The sequence below is a fragment of the Mustela putorius genome, unplaced genomic scaffold (genome assembly GCF_011764305.1).
Source record: "Mustela putorius furo isolate JIRA1106 unplaced genomic scaffold, ASM1176430v1.1 tig00003898_pilon_pilon_pilon, whole genome shotgun sequence".
NCBI lineage: Eukaryota > Metazoa > Chordata > Mammalia > Carnivora > Mustelidae > Mustela > Mustela putorius.
Genome location: NW_025422047.1, coordinates 16,065,196 through 16,091,623, shown reverse-complemented (window position 1 = coordinate 16,091,623; position 26,428 = coordinate 16,065,196). Strand labels below are relative to the sequence as shown.

General features: G+C 37.4%; 1 protein-coding gene across 7 annotated transcripts in view; it reads left to right on the top strand.

The window, feature by feature from the left end:
- The window catches only part of ATP8B4 (ATPase phospholipid transporting 8B4 (putative)), a 248,892-nt gene that overhangs the window by 28,152 nt on the left and 194,312 nt on the right, over positions 1-26,428 (top strand). For all 7 annotated transcript variants that reach the window (XR_006602907.1, XM_045067867.1, XM_004755458.3 and 4 more), the window contains one exon: positions 20,115-20,173. Coding sequence is in view for 6 of the 7 variants with exons in the window: in XM_045067867.1 (XP_044923802.1) it covers positions 20,115-20,173 (59 nt within the window). In the remaining variant the exon portion in view is untranslated. The remainder of the gene's footprint in view (positions 1-20,114; positions 20,174-26,428) is intronic.

Sequence of the window (26,428 nt, the reverse complement as noted above, 5' to 3'; positions counted from 1 at the left end):
CATTCTGACAGGTGTGAGGTGTTAGCTCATCGTGGTCTTGATTTGAAATTCCTTGATGATGAGTGATGATTATCTCTTCATGTGTCTGTTGGCCACCTGTATGTCTTCCCTTGGAGAAATGTCTGTTCATGTCTTCTGCCCATTTTAAAATTAGATTATTTGGGTTTTTTTTGGCATTGAGTTGTAGAAGTTCTTTATATATTTCAGATACTAACCCTTTATTGGATATATCATTCGCAAATAACTTCTTGCATTCAGTAGGCTGTATTCTTAGTTTTGTTGATTGTTTCCTTTGCTGTGCAGAAGCTTATTTTGTTTGAGAAATTTTTTATCTTTCTTTCTATTCCGAATGATAGTCTTGCTTTATAGAATTCTTAGCTGAAGTTTTTTGTTGTTTTCTTTTTTTGTTTGTTTGTTTGTTTTTCCTCTCATCACTGAATGTATCATGTCACTTCCTTCTGTCCTACAAAGTGTCTGCCAAAAAAACAACTGATAGCTTTCTGGGGTTTCCCTTGTATGTCATTGTTTTCTTTTCTCTTTCTGCTTTTCAAGTGTTTTCTTGTCACTATTTTTTGCCATTTGAATTACTATGTGTCTTAGTGTGGGCCTCCTTGGGTTGATTTTGTTGGGGGCTCTCTGTGCAGGTGGATTTCTGTTACCTTCCCAGATACGAGAAGTTTTCAGGTATTATTTCTTCAAATTAATATTCTTCCTCCTTTTCTCTCTGGGATCCCTATATTGCAAATATTATTATGCTTGATGGGGACTGAGTTCCTTAATTCTATTGTAATTTTTTAAAATTTATTTTCTCTCTACTGTTCAGTTTGATTATTTTCCATTACTCTGACCTCTAGGTAGATAATCTGTTCTTCTTCCTTTAGTCTACTATTTATTCCATGTAGTGTATTTTTTTTCTTGTTCCATCTAATGTATTTTTAATTTCAGTTATTGAGTTCTTCATCTCTGATTGGTTCTTTTTAAAGTTCTTTTTCTCTTAGTTGAGGGTCTCAGGGAAGTCCTCCAGTCTTTGCTCGGGTCCAGTGAGTATCTTTGTCACCATTACTTTAAATTCTCTATGAGGTGTATTACTTATCTCCATTTTGTTTAGGTCTCTTGCTGTGATTTTGCCCTGTTGTTTCATTGAGGGCATATTCCTCTGTCTCCTCATTTTATGTAATTCTCTGTGTCTGTTTCTATGTGTTAGGAAGGTTAGCAAGATCTTCTGCTCTTGAAAGTAGTGAAATTATGAAGAAGAGGTCCTTTAGTGCTATCCAGTGCAATGTCCCTTCTTCACCAGAAGCTAGTGCTTCAGAGATATTTCCTATGTGCATTGTGTGCACCATTCTCTTGTGGCTGAGCCACATTTGTCTTCAGTCCAGTCAAATGCAATGGCCCTCTTTGCCTGGAGTGGGCAGGATTTGGTTCCTGTTGTTAGTGGGTCAGGCTGGGGCTACCATGGGCTTAAGTTGCGTTAGACTAGGCATTTGCCAGAGATGGAATTGCTTCAAACTGCAGAGCACTTTCCCTGCATTGTCCCCTCAAAAAGTTTGTGGGTGGAGCCTGTAATCAGACCAAATGTCTTCCTGGGGCCATAGTTGAAAGGGTCTTTGTGGTTATTGTCCCCTCTCCCTGGAGGCAGGAATTACTTTGGAGTGCTACCAGCCCCTCTTGGGCTGCTTGCATACTGCCAGGTTTGTGACATCAATTTGGGTGGGTTCTGACCAGGGACATATTGGAAGGTGCAGATCCACAGAAGTGCTGGGGCTAGGGTGCTGGTGTTAACAAAATTTGTGTCTGGGTCTGGTTTGAGTGAGAACCTGGCTGAAGGGACAGGACCCTGGAGAATGCAGTGGCAGGGCATAGCTGTTAGCAAGCTAGATAGCAGGTGTTCGTGCTATGCTGGTTCCTGTAGGGATCCCTGTGTCTAGGCTGAGGGGAGGGGAGGGAATTAGTGTCCAACAGCTCCTGTGTTCCTTGAGAAGTCTCCCAAGGACTACTGCTTCTCCAGTACATTTTCTGAGATTAGTAAACAAGTCATGTTCCTGTAAACTTCAGATTATGTATGTCCTTGGGGATGTTTGTTGTGCTGTCTCTTTTAGCGTAGGGACTCTCCATGCTCTACAGAGTGGAACAGGTTGATTTTTAAGTTCCAGTTGTTATGCTTTGCTGATTATAAGAACTTGAGAAATTATGCCCCTCTGGTTTTCAAAGGCAAATGTTATGGGAATTCTGTGGACCTGGAGTGCCTGTTGTGAGAGTCTGTTTCTTTCCAGTTTCTGCACCCATGGTGTCCCTCCCCTTCCATGAATAGTCCCATAGATCTTTCGAAGTTCGGACTATGCCTCTACCTTTCCTATCCTCTTTGATGTGTCCTCCTCTCTGCATTTAGCTGTGGAGAGTCAGTTCTGCCAGCCTTCTAATGGTTTCTGGATTATTTACACTCATGTGGGTGTTACCTGATTTGTTTCTCTGGGACAAAGTGAGCTTATGGTTCTCCTGCACTATCTTCTCCAAAGTTCTCTGTTCTTGGTAAATGTTCTTTCTATGTAGGTCATATGGGAGGTCCAAGACAAATCATTTCCAAGTCTACGAAGACAGTTATTCTTGTGTAAAATTCTTAAATGAGATTTCATGTAGTTTGGTAACATGGGAAGGAAGAGAGGTAGATAATTACAGGTTGTCTTTAAACTGGCTAAAGCTGTTCCAGGTTCCAAAATGTGGAGGTTGTGGACCTAGCACACATGACTCCGCAGGGAATTCCTCCATATGTTTATGCGGGTGTGGAGTAGGTCATATTATGTCTATCATTGGTATTTGTTGACCCCTTCCTCCAAAAAATACTAAAGTATATTTTACAGTTGTGTGGTTAAAAAGACAAATGCAACCTTTATAAGATTATAAGGTTAAGTTTATTATTATGAATCCATTATTATATTCATTTTTTCTTCTGGTCTTAAAATAAAAATTTAAACATTTTTGTGTCCCTTAAAGTATTATGGGCCCTAAGTGATGTATCTGTTGTGCTTACAAAATAAATAGCTCTTTGGTTGGAATTTATATTCCAGCTTCTTAGGCATTATTGTGAGCTTATATTACTTAGATAGTGGGTTGGTCCTGCAGTAGAAGATGGTGATATAAAAGATATGTAAGATGGAACCTACCCTTCTAGGCACCATATCAATGCATATAAAAGTGCATGTATATTAATGTATGTGTTTAAGGAGTGTTATTTTTGCTTGTGTTTATTCCTTATGGAAAAACAACAAATCCAAAGTTCATTAAGTACTTTTGCAATTATACTTGTGAAGGTATTAATTTTTGTTTGAATTTGGTTTCTTTCTTCTTTCTTCTTCTTCTTTTTTTTAAAAGATTTATTTATTTATTTATTTTACAGACAGAGATCCCAAGTAGGCAGAGAGGCAGGCGGCGGGGGGTGGGGGCAGGAAGCAGGCTCCCAGGGAGCCTGATGTGGGTCTCGATCCCAGGATCCTGAGATCATGACCTGAGCCGAAGGCAGGGGCTTAACCCACTGAGCCACCCAGGCACCCCCTTGAACTTGGTTTCTAATACAATAATTTGTTTAGAAAAATGGATATAATTTTTTCAAAACCTTCTATTTTTTGTAGTAAACCAAAAATGAGGTCATTAGAATGAAGTGATAATCAGTACTTGCCAGTCAGTGACATACTACAGTGCTAGTTTTACAAAAACTCTTAAAACTTTGAGGTTAGTATTTTCTTTTCTTTCTTCCTCTTTTTAATAAAGATTTTTAAAATTTATTTATTTGAGAGAGAGAGACAGAGAGCAAGAGAGAACATGAGCAGGGGCGGGGGTTTGGGAGAAACCAGCTCCCTGCTGAATAGGGAGCCCAATATGGGGCTAGATCCCAGGACTCTGGGATCATGACTTGAACCAAAGGCAGCTGCTTAACCGAATAAGCCACCTAGGCACCGTTGGAGTTAGTATTCTCTAATTAGTTCTCCTGCACATTTTCATAACTTTTTGGTATCTAGAGGGAACAAGACATGGGAAATTTTATTTGGTTCCACTACAGATGAAGGAGAAATGCCTAATCCATTTCATTTCACTTTACTAAATTTCTGTGCCAAAACATAATTATTCCAGAAATTATTCCAGACATTGAATATTTATTTCTTATCCTAAGTATTGTAGGGCACAAGTTATCCCATTGTTAGTTCATTAGCTTTTCAACTTGGAGGGAAGCAAGAGGTAGCATTGTTATTCTTAGTCCACCTTGTGGTCTAGATTTTTATGCTGTGCTTAAATTTCTTTGAAAAAGAAGTCTTTTTTTTCCCCCTTTGTACAGAGAGTAAACTATATACTTAAAAATTTGCTATCATAGTCATTGTGTACAGTTACAAATAGAAAGTGTTAAAAAAGAGATTTCTTCTGGCTCTCATATACTTCCAAAAGTTGTGTGCTGCTCTATTTGAGGCATTATGTAGGCTTTGAGCAATCTGGTGTTTTATTACTCAGGATATAGTCTAGTTTGGGCTGCTATTAAAAAAAAAAAATCACCAGTCACTGGAGACTCTCTAAAGGCGCTGTTCCTCAACACCATCCTTTATTACCTCTCTGTGGATTTGGAGGTGGGGTATATATTCTCTTCTTGAACACTCTTTTTTCTTGGTCTTCACGACTCTTGTGGAAATTCTTCCTTCTCAGACTGCTATGACCCTGTCTCCTTCACTGGACCTCAGTGGTGGAATTGCCCCTGGTTCTGTCCTCTGTCCTCTTCTGTCAGTATAGTGTGTTCCTCAGAGGAGTGCTCTTCTGTCATGGCTTCCACTCATTTCTGTGGAGATAACTTTTAAATCTGTGGTGTCCATCGTGTCCTCTTTCCTAAATATTCTACCTTATTTCTAATTGGTACTCTTTTAATCTAAGCATTCTGTTAATATAATTTCAGGTTGTATAGAATGATAAAACCTAGAAATTAGGAGGGTCTTCAAAATCATCTTGTCCAAATTTTCTTCCAGCTTGACAATTTATTCCTGTAGTGTTGCTTAATATTTTCCTTGATTACTTACTCTAACATGTTCAAGCATGTACTGTAAGAGCTAGATCATCCTCTGGACAGTAAATTTTCCTACATATTAACTAGAATTTCACATCCTTGAGTTTACTTTCTGTTCTGTAGTTTGGAACAACAGAGTATCTATTCTGCCATGTGCATTAAAGGTTATCAAATGTTTAAAGGTCTTTTTCGTGTTAGGATTCTCACAAACACATGGGGAATGTTTGGAACAACAGAGTATCTATTCTGCCACGTGCATTAAAGGTTATCAAATGTTTAAAGGTCTTTTTCGTGTTAGAATTCTCACAAACACATGGGGAATGTTGTTTGACTATCTATCTAGGCACCTCATGGCCCAGTCAAGTTGACACATTAAAATTAACCATTATAGCCATATTTTAGTTTATGAAGATATTCTTAACTTTGTCTATTTCTCCTTTTAGTTCTGTCAGTTTTTGCCTTATATATTTTTAGGTTACATTATGATGTATACAAATTTAGAGTTATATATTCCTAGAAGAATGATCTTTTATTATTATGGAATGGTCCTATTTATCTCTAGCAATTGTTATATATTGAAGTCTACTTTATCTGGTATTAGTGTAGTGATACCAGATTTCCTTTTATTAATGTTTACATATTTTTTCTTTTTACTTTCAGCCCTTTAATGTCTTAAATTTAAGATGTGATATATTGTGGTTTTAAAAAAATACAATTTGAGGGGTGCCGGAGTGGCTCAGCGGGTTAAAAGCCTCTGCCTTCGGCTCAGGTCATGATTCTGAGATCCCGAGATCAGGACCTGAGCAGAAGGCAGTGGCTTAACTCACTGAGCCACCCAGGCGCCCGTTACTTAGCATTCTTTTAATGTTCTTTATGTGGTTATTTTTTGGATTGTGACATAACTGTTTGATTAACTTCAGTACTTTTACTACTTTGTGAGCCATGTAACAATTTAGAGCATTTTAACTTTCCTTATCTATTTCTGTGCCATTGTTATCATGTATTTAATTCATTGTGTATTGTAAAACTAACAAGACAGCAGTAACAAATAACTTGTTGTTATTGTCAACATGTTCATTATTTGTGTAGTTTTACCTACAACATTTCAGTTTTTTTTTCATTTTTCTGCATTTCTGTGATTCTATCTAGAGTAATTCTCCTTCTGCCTGAAGATTTCCTTTCATTTTTTAAAAAATGTGGAACTAATGGTAGTGAATTCAGTCACTTTTCATTAGGAAAAAGATCCTTATTTTGCATTTATATTTGGATAAAAGTTTTTTAAAGATTTTATTTATTTATTTGACAGAGATCACAATTAGGCAGAGAGGCAGGCGGAGAGAGAGGAAGGGAAGCCGACTCCCCGCTGAGCAGAGAGCCAGATGCGCAGCTCTTGATCCCAGGACCCTGGGATCATGACCTGAGCTGAAGGCAGAGGCTTTAACCCATTGAGCCACCCAGGCTGGGTGGATAAATATTTTTATGGAGCATAGAACTCCAGGTTGGTAGTCTTTTCTTCTAGCAATTTAAAGGTACCATTCTGTCACATTCAGATCTCCACTTGTTCTTTTAAAAAGTAAACTGACAGTCTATAAACTGAGGGTTTTGGAGGGGAAAGGGTGGGGGTTGTGTGAGCCTAGTGGTGGGTATTAAAGGAAGGCGCATATTGCATGGAGCACTGGGTGTGGTGAATAAACAATGAATCCTGGAACACTGAAAAAATAAAATTACATTAAAAAAAGAAAAGTAAGCTGACATTCTTGTTATTCTTCTGTTGAAGTGATATGTTTTCTGGCTATTTTAAAAACTTAATTTTTGTTTTTCAGCATTTTTACTATTCTGGGCATAGGTATGGTTTTCTTTGTAATTAACAAGCTTGCAATTTATAGAGATTCTGAGTTTTTCACCTTGATTTCTTTGGGAAATTTGGAAAATTCTCAGAATATTCTCAAATATTGTTACTACTTCCTATTCTCTCAGGTCTCTTTTGTGGGACTCCAGTTATACATCTGATAGAACTTTTACCACGTCTCTCTGTGCTTATGCTTTTTTCTGATATTTTCAACTTTTTTCTTCCCTCCTTGTACAGTTTTTATATTTTCTAATCACTAATTTACAACTATTCCCTCTGCTGTATCTAATGTGCTGTTAAACTCCTATATTGAATGCTTACTTGTAGTATTTTCAAATTCTATACATTTTGTTTTTTGTTTTATGTGTAATTTGGTAATTTGTATTTTGTCATCTATTCTTTTTTTTTTTTTAAATTTTTTCCCCTAAGACTTCACTTATTTATTTGACAGAGAGAGATCACAGTAGGAGAGAGGAAGGGAAGAGATCACAGAGAGAGGAAGGGAAGCAGGCCCCCCGCTGAGCAGAGAGCCCGATGTGGGACTCGATCCCAGGACCCTGAGATCATGACCCGAGCCGAAGGCAGCGGCTTAACCCACTGAGCCACCCAGGTGCCCCTGTCATCTATTCTAATGTACATGTTAATTACAATTATTTTAAAGTCCATGTATGATAGTTCCAATATCTAGATCATATATAGGTCAGTTTCCATTTCCTAGATTTTTCTCTTGGTTTTCGATAGTTTGATTTTGTGCCCTGCCATACTTGTTAATTTATTATTAAAACCTAGAACTTGCCTATGAAAAAATTGTAGGGGATCTGGATAATGTTATCTTCCTTGAGGAAAATTTACTTTTCCTCTCAGACACAATTAGAGAAGGAACAGATCATCTTGATACAGTCAGAGACTGAGATAGTACGAGTCTGGGTTTCAGTATTTATAAGGCATCATCTAATTTTGTTAGTTCTTACTCCTAGAACGCAGTCCTTCAGAAGTCAACTAGAAACCTCGAGTGTTACCAAGGCTCCTCTTCCCTGCTAGGTTCTGAACTCTAATTGTTGTCTTCTCTCACCTCTGGGAAGCTGAGGAATTAAAAAATACCTTAAGGGGAAAGGTCGAGAATATCAGGTTTATCTCAGTACTTTGCTGGTTCTTGGCCTTTCATGTTCTGTCTGATTTTGTTCTATGTATTTCCAAACATTTTCAAACATTTACAAACATTTACAAACATTTTGTATATGTCATCTAGCTCTTAAAGTTCTCAGCAGATGAGTTGATCCTGACACAGTTCACACTGTTGTAGTGGGAAACTTAAAAACACATTTTTAATAATGTCTTATAAGCTTACCAGGAGAATACATTAAATATTACTGTTCTGTAGTAGTTATAGGAGTATTTGAATATATCAGGAAGTATAAATAAGGAATAAAGAATAGTGAATTGAATAAGAAAATAATGGTTAAGGAATATATAAATCAGTGTTATTGGCTAGAATAGGTTTAAATATTAGCCATGACATATACATAAAAATGAGTCTATTATGAACTACCTCATTATAGTGAATAATAAAATTATACTTAGAACACTGTGTGTCATATATACTTATTGGACTTAGAACATATTTGTAAATGCATTTGTTCCAGTTCTCCATTTCTTTCTTTAGTATTCCCAATAATATTCTATTTGTAAAAGAAAAATCCTTAATTTTATCCCTAGAATTATAGTCATTTATTTTAAAAAAATACTTTCAGATCCCTGCCATGGACCCAAACCTTAGAATACTTCCTTAATTTAGTATTTGAGCCAGTATCTGGCATATGTCAAATTCTTATTTGTAGCTGTGATTGTTATTATTCTGAGTAGTTTTAGTAAGTGCTATTTGAATTATAGTCCCCTGCTGGACCTTGTTCTTGTGTAATGTTGTGTTTGCTATTTGTTCAAACAGAGCTTCCTAATTTAAAGGAAATGATAATTTTTATTTCTGGGCTTAACTTTGAAATATGCTTTGAAATCTTTCAATGGTGAAATAAAATCTTAAAGCTTATGAAGTAATCCCAAAATGGTATTTTCTATAAAGAAAAGTACCCTTAATAATTCAGCAGTTGTTTACTGTGAATCGTAAATTTACATTCTTTAAGGTGGATAAGTTGATGAAAATAGCATGTTTCAATTATTTTAGCTGGAATGATCTTGTTTGACTGTGGTAGTTTTGGTTGTCTTATGATAATGAGAACTTTGAGTGGTAGTTCATTCATTTATTTGCTTGTTTATCTATCAATCCAACCATTTCATAAGTATTGACTGGATATCTATTATGTGCCAGAAACTGTTCCAAAGGTTTCAGATACAGCTGTGAGCAAAACAGATTTTGAAAAGAAAAAAAAAAGACTTCAACCTGTATGGAGCTTACAATTTTGTGGGGGGGAAGAAAGCTAGTCAACAAAATCAAATAATAAGTAAGTTACCTTGTACATTAAATGTAAGTTACATTGTACATTTGATTTATTTCAAAAAAAATAAATCTCTCAATATCTTTCCTGTATATCATACCACATATATCGTACAGTCATCATGTTTACATTATATCCCTGGTACTTACTTATTTTATAACTGGAAGTTTGTGCCTCCCTCTCCTTGCCCTGACCCATAACCACAAGAGGTCTGGTCTCTTTTTTCTGTGTTTGTTTCGATTTAATGTATAAGTGAAATCAGATAGTATTTGTCTTTCTCAGTCTGAGTTATTATACTTAGCATGATGCCACCAAGGCCCATCCATGTTGTTGGAAACAGTAAGATTTCCTGGACAAACACATTTCTAGTGTGACTCCCAGGGTTTTGGAATGAAAGTGCTAGTGAGGTGCTCTGAAGCTTAAGCTTTATTAGCTTCACTGTCCATGGGCTTTTGGTGGTTGTAATGGGGTAAGTGTGTGAAGATCAAGCAGGGCCCTGAATTCCTTTATAAGAACCTGCTTGTTTCTTGAGGTGCCACAGCATTGGACGTTTTGAGCAGAGAAAAGATGATTCTTGTGGTAGGCATATTAATGCCCCTTCCCCCAGATATGTCCATGTCTTAATCCTTGGAACCTGTGAATATATTCCCTTACATGGTAAAATAAATTTTGGAGATATGCCTAAGGATCTTGGGATAGGATGGGTACCCTGGATTATACAGGTAGGTCCACTGTGATTATAAGAGGGACGCAGGAGAGTCGGAAGGTGATATGACCATAGAAACAGAGGTCAGAGTGATGTGGCCATGAGCCAAGGAATGTGGGCAGTTTCTAGAAGCTGGAAAAGGCAAGGAATGGATTCTCTCCTACAGCTTTTAGAAGGAACTCAGTCCTGATAAAACACCTTGACTTTTAGCTCTGTGAGCTCTGTTTTTTAGAATTCTGACTTCCAGAATAATAAGACCACACATTTGTGTTGTTATAAGCTTGTGGTGATTTGCTAGAAGAGCAATAGGAAACAAATACAATTGGAAAAGGATCAGTCTGGTTGCCCTATTAAAAATAGATTATGGGGCCAGGGGAGGAAGCTGGGAGGCCCAGGGCAGGCTATTGCAGTGGCTGGAGGACAGCGAAAGGATGACTTGGACCAGAGTGTAGAAGGTAGAGTGGGAGGGGAGTGTGGGAAGTAGGCAGATTTCTTTTTTGCCCAAAGTTCTGGCTCCACTGTGTCTCTTCTAAAACATATGTTCTCCACATGCTTCACTAGTAGGTAAATAAAGTGAGGTTGCTAATTTTTCTTTTGGTCTTTTCACATGGGGTCCACTATTTGCTAGAAGAGACCGGGGTTGGGGAACTGGAGATGTCCTCTTGAAAAGTCCATATTTTATCTTAGGTGGCAGACCACCTTTACCAAATTCCTTTTTTCAGTAAATGGCATGGATAAGGAGCTTGGCAAAACAACCTACCATACTCCCCAGTGTGTATTGACCTGCATCAATTCCCTTCAGAGCTACTTGAGATAGGTGGTTATGCCTTTTCTCCACCCCTGTGGACCTGACTTTCTTTTTCTCTGGTTTCCATGGCTCCTGGGCATCTCCTCTGCTTCCCTGCTATGTGGGTATTTGTGGACATGTTCACCCCTCGAAGGCTATTGCTGTCTTGATTTTTTTCTTCACTGTCTATAGGAGAGCCTTGCTCAAAGGAGATCCCTAAATATTTCTGGAATAAATTCCCTTGTCTTGGCTCCATCAGATTTTTATTGCCACATGAATTCATGGGTCCGAGGCACAGAAACCAATATGTACTAAAGAAACCCAATTTATAAGCCCCCTTCATCTCAAAATAACAAATTTAAGCTTTGAAAAACACAGCTTCCTGTGCAAACCCTGAGATATTGGAAGAGATGTCTTTCGATTTCCTTGTCCTGTGTCTTTCTTTTCTACCTAGGGTTCTTTGCTCTCACTTGGTGACAGGTGGCATGCTTTCCCTTGGGTGGCCAGAATGTGTCTCACAGTGGAAAATTAAATGTCCTCCAGCTTCTTCTAGGTTCTTGTGATTCTTGGGATAGATCCTTATTTTATTTTTCTTTCTGAAAGGGAATGCTGTAGGAAGATACAGCTATTTTTCATCTTCACAGAAAATACTCTGATCCTGGCTCAGTTCATAAAAATGCATTTTTTTTTGCTATACACAATTAAATTATAAAAGAATAGAAATAAAACCCAATAGCCTAGCATTAGGCCCATATGAGAAAGGGTGCAAAGAAAGCAGTAAGTTTTGAACAGGGTTTTGGGAGAGTTTTCTCAGAAAGGATTGCCCAAAGGCTCCAAGAAGAGGAGGCAGCCTCTACCAGGAAGCAGAGAGAAGCCTAGAAGCAGTGGAATGTGAGAGGTCACAGGGCTGCAAGGCTAATGGGGAGGGAGTGTGTGTTTGAGGTAGACCATGGAGCATGGCGTTCAATAACAGAGTCCTCTTCTTCCTCTCCTTGACCTCTGAATACAGGCACACAGCAATTTGCATTTTCCCGGTCAACTCTGCACAGTGCCATTTAACATCTCCTGATACCCCAAATCTCTTTCACACTGCTTTCGTAAGAAGGCAGCTCAGTGTTTGAAATCTGGTTGTATTGCATGATCTTGTGAGGACTTTTTTTCCTCATTTATAAAATGGAACTAATAATAGCATATACCTATTGGTACCTGGATTGTTCTGAGGAATAATGAAATAAAGTATGCCAAACAGTTCTCAAAGTATCTAGTTTTTAACCAGTGCTCAATACATGCTAGCTGCTATTATTAACATTATATTGTGGTAATTCTTAACTCTCTAGTTGTGGAATCTATACTTACAGAAAGCAATATACCACAGACTTATATGAAGATTTTATCGATTTTTACTTGTAACTTATGTAATCCAATTCGTGCATGGTGGAAGAAGAATGAACTAGTTAAAAATTTTTATGTTTCTTTGTGAAGCTATAGTAAGCCATGGGAGGAATAGAGCTTCCAATAAATCAAATTTTCCAAATATCTGGACCTGATGAGCAAATTGGCTCAGCCAAGAGGAAAACAAACCCAAGGCTTTTTAGTATTTGTTTGAATCCCCTAACTCTGTTTCCAAGCTCTTTTGTCAGGACAAGAATAAAAAAAATTTGTGGGAAGATTTTTCTCTTTTGCTTCAATTCTCTTTAGTTTGCTGTTCAAATGTCAATAAGTCCCAGCAGCTGCAGGTCACCACTGGGTTTCAATAGGAAACCCCGATTTAGGACACATATTTTTCAATTGTATCAGAATGTGCTTTTGGAGTCAAATCAGGAAATCTTGGAGGGTGGGGGAACTCTTTTCTTTAAAGCTCTCCCCACTCATTGTTCTTTCCTCATGTCTTTAATGAATTGCTTTGGCTCCCAACCACGAGACCAGATTGTGAAGAATGAAAGAAAATACAGAAAGGAAAAAGCTTAAGTTATTGATTTGGCTTGAGGGTATTTTTCTGAGACTTCTGACCCAACCCAAAAAACCAACAACCCCAAACCCCAAATGACACTCCATGTTTGGAGACATTCTTCAGCTTTTGGATTGGGACCAACCTTGTTGAGGAAGTACAAGTTCCTGTCATCAGGGTTTATACAGAGCCCCCAGATTTTTTGTGGTGCTTCATCATTTCATGATTTTGGGGATATAAAGCCAATTGCCTGAAGACTGTCTCCCAAACCACATTTGGTGAAGGACAAAATGCTCTGGATTTAATTGAAGAAAGACAGTTGTGTTCATTAATTAGGAATTTGTACTTGCTATGATCATTTATGGGTCCAATGGAGGCCTCCTAAATCTTCCTTCTTACTCTTGGTCTTCTAACAGAGCTACTGAATTCACTGACTAGTCTTAAATATTAAGGTGTTGGGAGTTGTTCATAGAAAAACTAAGAGAAAAAAAGACATAGATGCCTGCTGGAAATAGAAGCTGGATCTTGTCTAAATTATTATAGTATGAAGGAGAAGAGCCCAGATTAGGGGTTGGGTGTTGCCTCCAACAACTTGGGGAAGAATCAATGGGTTGCCAGTTTCCACTAAGAAAATTAGAAAATTACTTCAGATCTGTTTGAGAAATAATAATACAAGCAAATTTAAGACTGACTATCCAAATTTGGGTGATTTTTTTCTCACTTACTTGCTCTTTTTGTTTTTTTTTTTTTTTAGAAAAATGTTTTTTAATTATTTTTTTCTGTTTGCAAAGTGCTTTCCATGTACTTTCTTTTTTTTTTTAATATAATTTTTTATTTTTTATAAACATATATTTTTATCCCCAGGGGTACAGGTCTGTGAATCACCAGGTTTACACACTTCACAGCACTCACCAAAACACATACCCTCCCCAATGTCCATAATACCACCCCCTTTTCCCAAACCCCCTCCCCCCAGCAACCCTCAGTTTGTTTTGTGAGATTAAGAGTCACTTATGGTTTGTCTCCCTCCCAATCCCATCTTCTTTCATTTATTCTTCTCGTACCCACTTAAGCCCCCATGTACTTTCTTATATAATGATGTCAACACAAAGTGGCATTATTTTTCTGAGGAACTACAGATAAGGAGAGGTCATGAGTTAAAACATGCTTACATGCATAGTTGGTAGAAGGAAGATCTCTGGCCTCTGGCTTAAAGCTCCAGACCTCCTCCTCTTCTATGCATGCTTGGTCATCAAATTCTCGTTTTTAATGGGTCCCCAAAGTCTTGGTAACAAAGAACAACATCTCAACTGAGGTTAAAAATTTCCTGCAGGGTTGTATTACATCCCTCCCGTCTTTCAAACTTGTGTTTCAGTGATTGGATGACACTTGGATTTTTTTAAAAACTTTTTTATAAAGATTTTTATTTGAGAGTGAGATAGTGAAAGAGAAAGAAAACATGAGCAGGGAAAAGGGCAGAGGAAGAAGGAGATGCTAACATTGGACTTGATCTCAGGACCCTGAGATCTTGTCCTGGGATCTTGACCTGAGCTAAAGGCAGATGCTTAACCAATTGAGCCACCCACGTGCCCCAACACTTGGATGTGTTTGATGAAACTCTTTCTTCCAAATGGAAAGACAAGCATATGTACATACATAAGTGGATGTGGTTTTATTATCTGAAACCTATCATCTGCAGGATCAGATAATTATTGTAGGCAGGGACAGGGTAGACTACTTGTCATTTATCCTAAAACTAAGGTTACTCTTTTTGGTAAATGTTTCCTAACATTTAACTGTTTTCTAAATGACCACTTCATAAAATAAATGAGGTATCCTTATTTAGTTATCTTGGATAAGGTAACAGTAATCATATGGCTCAAAGATAAACATTCTAGGAGTGCTTCATTGATCTTTTATTTGATTGAGGCAGGCATCAAATTATGCAGGCCTTTGAGTTTTGGAAAGTGAAGGCTACTTCCATTATCCTGTATGAAGGAGGTCTTCGTGGGTTTAATTACCTATTTTTTACTATGCCTATTTTTCTGTATTCTAGAGTAGATTCAAAATAAGTGTCTAAGACAATTCTACCTCTGCTAATGGCTCTTCTCCTTACTTGTTGAAATGATGAAGGATAGCTTCTTATTTAGGTAAATGTCTTTGTTAGGCTCCTCAGCTATCACAAAGGAATGTTAACACTATTACCAGCTTGATTTTCTGTCCCAAGAATTTGTACTCTGCTAGCAACACAGCATTTTTTTTTTTTTTTTTTTTAGGAATTTCTATTTGAAACTCAGTCATTTAGCATTTAGCACAAGTGCAGGTGAGAGAAATAATAATGAGGGTGATTTATGGAAGGACTTGCAGCTTATTTATTCATCTAAATATCCTAAAATACATGCCTGAATTTAATCAGCTAGGTAGAGACTGAGTACGAAACTCTAGCATTGGCTCCTCTGAATTGTGTTTGGAATGAGATCTCTAGAATTTTTACAAAACACAGCTCTTAAAAACGCATTTTATGTTCTTTGTATCAAACAATGACTTCCTTATGAAGACTTCTCAGAGAAATTATTGTTTGAGCCAAGAATTAATACATAATTGTACTTTTCCTGAGAAACTGGTTTATTTTTGCTATATAGGCTGTGAAATAAATGGAAATAGACAAGACTTTCCTTTTTCTGTAGAATTTGTGGCTCACTTAGAACAGGTATGTAGGTGATCACATCAGGTAGTTTTATTTTCATTGTTGACTTTAGTTGTCATCATCCTTGCTTCTATATCTTCTTTGACTCCCTTTATTTTTAACATTTAAACTATTACCCTGTTTTACATTCTTGAGTCATTGTTTTGGAGATGATCTTGTATGTAAACACTCTTGGATGTCTGAAAAAGTGTTCTTATTGCTCCTTCACACTTGATTGATTATTTGGCTGAGTATAGAATTCTGAGCTCAAACATATTTTTCCTTAAAACTAGAAGGCATCACTTCAATGTCTTCTATCCTTCTTTCTCCTGATGAGAATTTTCATGTTAGTCCAATTCTTAGGTCTCTAGGGCTAACCATTTTTTTTTCTCTTTTGAAATTTTAAAATACTTTCTTTGTCTTTGGAGCTCAAAATTTTGTAGATAACCATGGCTCCCTTTTCATTCATCCTGATTGGGTCTTGGTGGCTTTTTCACTTTGAAGACAGCTCTTAACTCTGGTGCAGGGACATTTTCTTCTGTTTATTTGATTATTTCTATTTAGCCATTGTTTATGTACCCTTCTTGTAAGTGTTCTTTTTCACATCTTCCTCCTCTTTTTCATTTTGCTATGTATTTTAAGAGCTTTCTTCAATTTTGTTTTTCATTCTGTCTATCCTATCTATTTTTCCATTAAGTAGTTTTAATTTCCAGGAACTCTTTCTTGTTGTATCTTTGTTCCTATCAGCTTGTTCTTGCTTCATGAATGCCATATCTTGAATAACTTCAAGGTACTAATCAGCATAAAAACTATTTTCTCCATCCATTTTCAGTATTATCTCTTCTTCTTGAATCGTTGTCTTTTGTGGTATTGAGTTTTCTCAGACATCTGCTGGCTTACAGTTATTGGTTTGTGTTTACATAAGAGGCTGTTGCAAAGGTCTTTCCCCTCGCTAGCCTTTTCCCTTAAATTGGAAGGCTGGTGATGTTGCCAGCTCGCAGGGAGGTTTTTCTGTATGTCTTAGATTTTTCTCACTGCTATAGCAGAATACCATAAACTGGGTGACTTATTGACAACAAATCTATTTATCACAGTCTGGAGATTGGGAAGTCCGAGATCAAGGAGTCAATGCGTCTAGTGTCTGGTGAGAGCCTGGTTTCTGGTTCATAGATGGCTGTCTTCTTGCTGTGTCCTCACATGATGCAAGGGGCAGGGGACTCTCTGGGACATCTTTTATAAGGGCACTAATCCCACTCATGAGGGCTCTACCCTCATAACCTAATCACTCCCAAAGGCACTCAAATATCATCTCATAGGGAATGTTCCAACAGAGAAATTTTGGGGGACCATAAACATTCAGTCTATAGCCTGGCAAATTCCACAGCTGCCTCAGTAAGGCAGGGTTTACTAGGACCTGAGTCTCCTGTAGCTGATGTGGAGGTTTAGAACTTCTTCTTTCTTAGATCTGAACACCCATTCTTGGTTTCCTCCCTAGGCATGTTGCCTAATCTCTTTAATGAGCAAGGGTAGGAGTATTTGGGGGGCCCAGCTAGCTCAATTTTCTTTAATTATTCTGGTGATACCCCAAAACTAGAATGCATAGATAATTTATCTTCTAAGCCAAGACAACTTTGAAAGTGAGAAGTTATTTTGTCAAGACAATACGCATAAACTGGTACTGTCACCCTATCCATAGCACATTTTAAACCTTTGTATTTATTGACTGAATTTGGAACTTCTCTGGGCTTCACTCAGAATTTTTAAAATTTATGAACATCTGCTAGCTTCTACTCTTGTTTTCCAGCACTGTTATGTTTTTATTCTTTTAAAAAACATATTGCTGTTATTTTAGTGAGACCTGGATGGGAAGTGAGGTAGAAGGACATACTTGCTTGCTCTCTTGAACTGGAAGGTCTTTGAACTTCACTTAAAACAGATGTGGGCTCATTATATTTTATACATCCGTGTATCACTTTACTTCTTTTTGGAACCACACAAATTCAGTGTTATCACAGTTATGTAACAGTGAGCTTACTCTAGTAGATCCTAAATCTCCTGGTGGGTACTTTTCTTACAGTATTCTCATAGCTGGAAGGGTCCTGCAATGCCAATGAAATATTGAGCATTAAGTCATTGAACCTCTGAGCAATTATCAATGGGAGTTGTTTATGGAGGATTCATTTTTAGCTTCCCTTCCTTATAGGATGTGACTTATTGCCAAGAGGGGTTTCTATCCCCTTACCCACTGTCCTAGCACGTGGAAGATTGTTAGTTCTTGGCTTAGCATAGTTAAGTTAAAGGCAGAAATCTGTAGGGATGTAGAACAAAGCAGAGCTTAGTGAGGGGATAGGAAATATGCCATGGTTTATTAATAAAGACTCTGTTCAGAAGGACTGTACCTACTGGAAGTGCAGAGCAAAGATATAATAATGATTTAGAAGCCAAAAGAGGATTTACTGGCTCTAACAAAGTCTCAAGGGACAAGAGCAATGTGGACACCCAAAAGAACATTCAAACTTTCCTAGTATAGAAATTACTCTTCTGGCCGCTTTAGGAAAGGGTTATAGTTCTTGGGGAGGGTGCTTACATGGAGACATTGGACAGGAGTCAAGATTCTGGTTTTTGGAGTGACTAAAATTAGCTGCAGAACTATAGAATTCTATCTCTGGATGTGCTTTGTATAAATGAGAAATTTAAAAATATCATCATCTGAATGTGTATGATGTAAACTAAAGGCAATTGAATAAATAAAAATTAACATATCAAAGTTTTGACTTATAGCTAAAGCTAATCTTTACATTTTATAAGCAGGATGCTAGGTGGGTCAGGTTGACCTTTGCCCTGCAGAAGAGTCCTCCCAACCTTCACCCTCCTAATAACATCTGTTGTTTTCCTCTCAGCAGTTTTATTATGCCTGTGTTAAGGTAGGAATGTTTATAAACAAATTGTCCAAGCTTCTTAAGTACCCTCACCCTCCAAAATACCATTTTGGGCTTTGATATTTTTGCTTTTTGTTAGGGATCCAGTAAGAAGGGGAGGAATGTATCTTTATAGTCAAGGTTTGAAATATTTCATTTGAGGGATGCTTGGTTACGAGGTTGCTTCTGCATGAGTTTTGGATTTCAGAGTTGTATATGTTAGGGGCAAGCCCACTCAGTGTGGTTAGTTAGCTGTGGCCATCAGTCCAATATCATTCTTACCAGAAATTAGGGGAGCTAGCCTTGAAAACATGAGCAGTCACAGAGCACTGACTTTAATACATAGGTAATACATAGGTAATAGGTAAGAAGAGAGCCATGTAGGTGGATGTCAGACACACATTCTGCAAAGGTAGAAACTCAGCTATAACCAAAGACAGGGTGTCATTTGTCAGAGCAGTTTTCAGAAGTGAACACAACGTCATACTTGAGACTTGAACCAAAGAGACTGTGGAGACATTAGCATTCCTCTGGGACTTTTAGGAAAAAATAGTCAACTCTTACAAGCCACGGTGCCTGGTGTTTGGAGGATGGTGATGGGGATAAAATATATTCCTTTCTTTCTTCCCCTCTTCACCTCCTGCTTCTTGTCCTCTCACTTCTACTTTTAGCTCTTCTTCTCTTTGCTTTCCCCTTGCTCTTCCTTCCCCCATCCCTAATATATGACTCTAAGTTACTTTCTATCCTCCAGTCTTCTTTAATTCTGTGGTTGTATGTACCTTCTCCAAACTTGGACTCTTATCACTATCCCTATACTTTTTTACCATCTATCACTTACCCAGGTGGAGAACTGTGAGATTAAGAGAATCCCAGGTGAAATGATCAAGTCACTCATCATGAATGTTCAACATTGACATCTGGTAAATTTTTTGCTGGTCTTCATCCAATAGCTTTCATTTTTCCATCATTACTCCTTTGTCAACTCTGAATTCAGTAAAACGGAGCAAGAACTTGCTACTTCTACTACAAAAATGTATTCTGCTAGTGTTTCTGGGGAGCACTGTCTCTTCTTTCCCTCTGCAAATTTTAATTTATGCACCATCATAATCTTTGAGTTTGTTGTTCTTTTATTTTGTTTTTTTTTTTTTTTTTTTTTGTACTGGTGTTTGCATTTGTTTCCCGAAGATATTATTTAAGCTACTTCCAGCTAAGGGCAAGTTTCCATCTCCTGGTGATGTGCAGTTACTCTCACTATGCCTGGGTTGTTTAGAAATATCACCTTTGCTCAGTGACCATAAGGTCAGTAACTACACCGGTCCCTTCATTATGGTTCTGTTTGGCTATATTGTATTTTTTCACTTTGTAGGGAAAAAAATAATCTCTTCCCAGGTAGTGTTTGACTTTCAGCAGCCTTCTCCTTTAGGAACTACTTGGAGTTAAGAGAAAGGGTCTTTGTGGAGCTAAAGGGATGTAGAAATTGGAGACACATAATGTTTTGTTTTATGGCTGGCATCAGAATTACTATGAGACACATTTCAGCTTTCCATTTTGGGACTTTCCAACACATGTTCCAGCATTTAGGCTGGAAAAAACCAATGCTCTTCAAATTCTAAAGGAAAGAATTCTTGAAACCTTGAGACAATCAAAGTAACCTAAGTGATATTAGTTTAATGAGTTATATGTTTCTTCGTGTCAAAAATTTAATTTCAGCCTGATTTCTCTTTCTCTTTAGAAGTGGAACGGATCGTGAAAGCAAATGACCGTGAATATAATGAAAAGTTCCAGTATGCAGTGAGTAAAACATACACAGCGCATACATGCTGGGATGGGTTCTACCTTAAGGACAGTTGAATTCATGCCTTCTAGAACTTTATGACTTCACCAAAAACTTACTATGTTTAGACCCATTTTAGTATCAGGGTCCTGTATATTTCTATAAATACAGATTTTAACATTATTTATACACTTATTTTTGTCCTGCAGTAAGAGTGGTTGGTATGCCCTTTGATATAGGAAGAAGATAAAATTTCTTTCTAAAGAAGTGATGTTTATTTCATTTTGGTGCTGATTTGGCCACTAGAACACATAGGAAAATATAAACATGGGCCTCTATGGTTACCCTCATGGGTAATTCTTGGTGATAAAAGTGGTGGTATTGGCTGATGGGTGATAAATAGCTTTGGGGGATTTTCTGTAAGTAACTCAGGCTGAATTTGGAGAAGTACGTGTAGGACAGAGTTTCCGGGTCCTGAATGATTGTGTTTATCAAGTGAGAAGTGATGATTAGTTAAAATGTATGGGATTCAAGTTTATACTGAACTACTTTTTAAAAAATTTTAAATGAGGATTTTCTACATTTTTATTAGAAATATTATCTATTAAGTCACTGGCACTGTTCTAGGAACTTGTGATACATTGATGAACAACTTCATGAATTACAGGATGGCCCTCATAAAGATCTTCTCATCTTTCTATGACTCAACCTAAGTTGCTACATGGAATCTTTTATAAGCTCTAATAAAGATAACTAATAGAATTGATTTTGTGGGTGACATTTGCCTCGTAAGACCTACTATAAGATCGAGTACAGCAGCACATTTCATGAAAGAAAGTCTCAATTCAAAGGTGGTTTTGATAACTCTGAAGGCAGGCAAACTTAGGCAGTATCCATTTAGGCACTAGCAATGGATAATTTTTAGCATTTTGTTCTTATTGGCAGGTATTTTTCATATATGGAGATGGATGCATTGGTCTATTATAGCTTGGTACTATTAAATATTCAGCAAAGGTAGCTAACAATTCCTCTTTTCTCATACTGTGCTAATCATCTAATTATAATTTGTTGATCAGTGAAAGTTTTCTGACAAAGAATTAGTATGCTGGCTCTTTGACAGATTTCTCATTATAAAATAATATATTGGAACTCTGATTTTCTTTGTTAATCTTATAAACTTGGTTAACAGAAGTCTGCCCTTGGGAGAAGGAATCCTTCTCAGGAGGGTAATGAACATGTTTCTTAGCCTTAAATAATGGGACTAAAATTCCTCATGGTGATTAATGCCACTTTGTGTGGCTTTTAGTTATTTGGCTTCTGTCATCATCATCAGAATTGGCCCCATGCCTTTATATCCCTTCTATAGCTAGTCCTTTAACTGTCAAGGATGACTCTTGAAAGCCATGACCACCAAACCCCAAATCAGAGGACTAGACATGTGTATATTTTAAGACCTTAAGGAAAACAGTAATAAGTAATCTGCTATGGTGTAATTATGCATTTAAGTATATGGCTGTGTTTACTTGTTTTCTAGTGTGTAACAAGTATTTTCATTCTGTGAGTAGTAACTCTATAAGGAAAGCCTACCACTCAGATTAAATAGATGTTAACAGTTGGCCATGATGGTTTCAGATCATCAATGATACAGAGATGGTTTTCTTTTGAGCTTTCATGATATTGAACAAAAGCACACAGATTTGTGGCTGCAGCTGTGTTTTCTCTTGAGCTTCCTAACAACAAAACGATAGAACAATATTTTATGGCTGTAGCAGATCATATAAGCAGTTTGGTCTCTAAGAAACAACCTTTCAAGGAAAGGACAAAGTGCATTATGAGCTGGCAAAACCAAGAAGGACAAGAGTTGAGAAAGGGAGGCTGCAGAGCAGAGAGGGGCCCAGGTATCCTTGGTCTATTAATTACTGCTATGGCTCAAGGATGAGGAAGGCCTCCATAAATGGGCATGGGTCCCCAGTAGACAAAGCTGATATTGTCTTGATTTGGGAACTCCCAACTGGATGGCTGTCCATATGGTGAACTGTGGGGCCATTCTCAGTCCTAGTCTATTTGGCTACAAGTTGGGGGTGATACAAGTACTAATTTCATAGAGTTGTTGTAAGGATTAAAGTAGAGTAACACACAATGACCCTATGAGCTTTCTGTGTAGAGATGGGACTACGTCTGGTTTTAAGGCTTTTAAACCACTTGCTATATGGAATATATTTGTAAGAAAGGTGAAATCCTAGTGCCTTTTGCTTAACCTCGCCCAGCTTTAAAGAACTGTTACACCAAATGGAAGTAGATTTGAAGAGACCTCCAAACTTGGAATGCTAACAATTGAAAAAGCAATATTCCCACTTAAACATTAAAAAAGAGTGGGAATAAACTGAAATTTTTTACGAAAAAGATACAAGGACAACTGGTGAAGTCCCCCCATATGTCATAGAAAGAGTGTTTTAGGATAAAATAGACCATAGTTTGAAACCTTTCTCATTTGCTAACTTGTGAACTCAATTTGCTTCTAATTATCAGTTATTTCATCTGTGAAATAGGGTGTTTCCTCATAGGACCATTTATTAAAGATTATATAAAATATTTGATAATAGCAAGACTAGCAAATATACCTGCATATATACATATCTCCTGCTGTGCACCAGGCCCTGTGCTAAACATTTTATACGGATTTTCTCTTAAAACTAACAAGGTGGTGGGCAAGTAGTCACAATAAATTATTGATTCCCTATCTGAAGCATCAGATAGAATAAGATAGTGGTAATAGCAACGTTAGGAAGACGCTGAAAAATTGGCTAAAGTAGTAGAAGCTGTTTTGCATGCTGAAAAATTAGCAGTTCTGTGATACTGAAGGTGTTGAAGTTGCTGATGGTGCAAGGGTTAGAGAAACCAGACTAACAGTGTATGTAAATGATTGTGGTTATAGAGACCCCCTCCCAGCCCTGTCAAGTAAGCCATGTGGAAATGAAAATTATTCAAGGAAGTATTTATCTGTACCTCATTGAGGTATTTACCTGCTCTGTACAAAGCATTTGACAAGGTTAGGAAATTGACCTGACACTTTTGGCATGGATATTGATGGGTAGATCCATGACTAACAGAGATAGTAATAAAGATAGTGGTACTAATAACTAATACACACCTGGAGTATGTAAAGCACACTATATGAAAAGCATTGAGCTAAGCACTCTACTATATTAAACTTATTTAAACTTACCACAATTCTATAAATAAGAGCACTTATATTATTTCAGAGCACTTATATTATCTGTGTGTAAAAACATTGAGACACAGAGATCTTACTCAAGTGACTTGGTAAGGTCACATAGTTAGATAGTGACTCCCATTCTTACAGCTATGTGTCCAGCTACATACCAGATGTTTGGTTTGCCCAGCTCCATACCAGGCCACAAAACCAAGCAAAATGAAGTGGGTCTCCATTTCCAGAACTAATAGGTGGTGAAGCTGGAATTCTAATTCAGATTGGCCAGATTCCAAAGCATGTTTTTCCCATGATGCCATGCTTTCCCAAAGTTCCTAAATCTCTTCTCCTTTTCCTCACATATCTACTTATAAAATATTTGTACTCTGGAGACAAAGGCAAATAAAGCAGATAAAAAATTTTATAAATGGGAGTCTGAGAATGACCTTAAATCTTACCCTTAGCATTTGTAAATGAGAACTTGGGAGAAAAATTTACACAAAGCTCAGATAAATGGTGTGATTTCCATAAGCCCTAAGCCTGGCCAAGCAAACGTTTCTGTTTGAAGGCTGAAGGAAGGTATTTCAATACCTGGAGAACCTTAATTTATTAATGAAGCCTAAAGCTTCAAGGCACGTTATAGGATACAGCATAGGCTTAAAAAATGATCAAAGTGCTTTTAAGAGATAACAAAAGGCAAGGTTAATGATTCTAGGTGAAATTAATTGGTAAATTAGACATGATATTGCGAAAACTGGAAGGTAGAAAACATAAAATTACAAACAGGATTTTGGACTGTTCAGACGTGTACAGCAAAGCAGGACTGGAGAGTGTAGGGAGAGCCGGCCAAGTGCTGGAATTATTATTCTCATTAGAAAGGAGTTCAAAGTTTTCCTGGTTAATAATAGGAATGAATAATGCTAGTAATGAAAACAGTGGTTGCATTAAAATATGTTAATGTTAAAAATGTTAGAAAAATTGTGAAAGTGAGCCAAGCATCCAGACCCATTATCCCTATTAAAAGGAGTTCAAAGTGAATGGTGGAAGCTGTGAAAACAGTTGTAGTTCTATTAAGATGTGTTGATGTCAAAAAAGTCAGGAAAAAGTGTTAGATTAATTATGGCTATTTTCTGATTTTGTTTAAAAATAAAGAAATGACATTGGAAAACATTGGTTTTCTCACTGGTTCTTCTTTTTCTTTTTTAAAAAAGCACAGGCACATACCATCTTCATTCAGTTCTCAAATTCAACAGAATTTGAGAAGGCAGATGAACTCATTTGAGTCATGAAAGTTATCCTGCCTCAAACTTAGAAGCTTCAGTCAAGCTGGATGCTTAATATCTGTATGTATTTTATGCACAAATGTAGAGTAGAAGTTCCAAAAGATTTTTTTTTTGAACTAAATTGTTGAACCCATTTAGGAAGTGTGCAGGCTTAGATAAGTTGGTGAAAATGTGACCAAATAGTTTTGCATGCTTAAACAGAAAACCTTCCATCCAAAAATAGCAATTTTGATACCCTGACTTACTCCTAGAATCTTAAAATGTCTTGTCAATATCATGGTTGTTGGATGGAATTTGCTGTTGGTCTTGTGATTTTTTTGTGCTTGCTAGAGCAATGATGATTTGGATTTTCCAAAGAGTGTTCATTAGTGTGACAACTTGGCTCTCTCAGCTGTTAGTGCTACAATGACATGACCAAGACTCCCTTCGAAACAAACTTTTTTCCTCCCACCCATTTATACAGGGTTTTATATGTTTCCACTTTTTTTTTCTCTTAGGTGGTTAAGAGTGGAGTAGAAAAATATGGCTCACCATTCTTCTGGGTATGTGAGCTTGAATGAGGTTACAAGGACCTCTTTAGGGCCACATTACAGTGGTGTGTCTGTGTTTCTGAGACCAGGCTGGTATAACAGTAAAACTTTGTGTTCCTATATGTAGGAGTGAAACTGAAGGTTCACTGTCCATTCCTCACCCCCCACCCCAAGGTTTATTTATTTATTTGAGAGGGAGAGAGAGGGGACATGTGCACTCATGTGCAGGACAGTGGGGTGGGGCAGATGGGGAGGGAGAAAGAGAATCTCAAGCAGACTCTCCTCTAAGCATGGAGCCTGAGGGGAGCTTGATCCCATGACACTTGAGATCATGACCTGAGTGGAAACTAAGAGTCAGATGCTTAAATGACTGAGCCACAGAGGTGCCCCTGTTTGTTTTTATAGAAATAAAAATGACTTTCAAAATTCAGTATACTCACAATGTGCCTGCTCTAAGCCAGAAACATGCATGTTTGTTGACTGACTTACTTTCCAAAGAAGATTTGAGACTATGTACAAGAAGAATATAAAGCTCAAAGGCATTAACATACACAAGGAAAGTGGTATGGAATGAGTAAGTCACAGAGATGAAAGGTACTACATAGGGAATTTGATCAATGGAGTTATAACGGTATTGTATGATGACAGATGGGAACTACACTTGTGGTAAGCATAGTGTAACCTATAGAGTTGTCAAATCACTGTGTTGTACACCTGAAACTAATGTAACATTTCATGTCAACTATACTTCAATTGAAAAAATGAGGAAATTGAGATGAGCAGGCTGTTTTTGTGGGTCCCAAAGTACCTTCCAGAAGGCCTTAAAATCTTAGAATGCCAATGCATTTAGTTTAATTTAATTTAATTTAATGCTGCTGGGATTACCAGGACAGGGGATATAGGTTCTGCTCTCTACCTGAGCATATATGATCTACTCAAGGACAGAAGGCTAACCCATAAGAGCAAACTTGGTAATAGGTAACAAGGAAAAGTAATGCTAAGTCCTAATGGTGTGATGTGGCTTGTAAATGTTAGGGAAAGTGTTTGAGGAAGTCTTGCCAGAAAAAATGGGAATTGATGTGAGCCTTGTTTGTATGTCAACATTAGAAAAGGGAGAAATGAGCAAAGTCCCATAGTTGGACCTAATTGGGGGTGAGAGGTGTGTCATAGGAAATTATTCTTCAGGTAGGTGAGATTATTCAAAAAAATTTGAGTATGAGGTAATAGGCTCTCAGGAGTTGAGGAGTC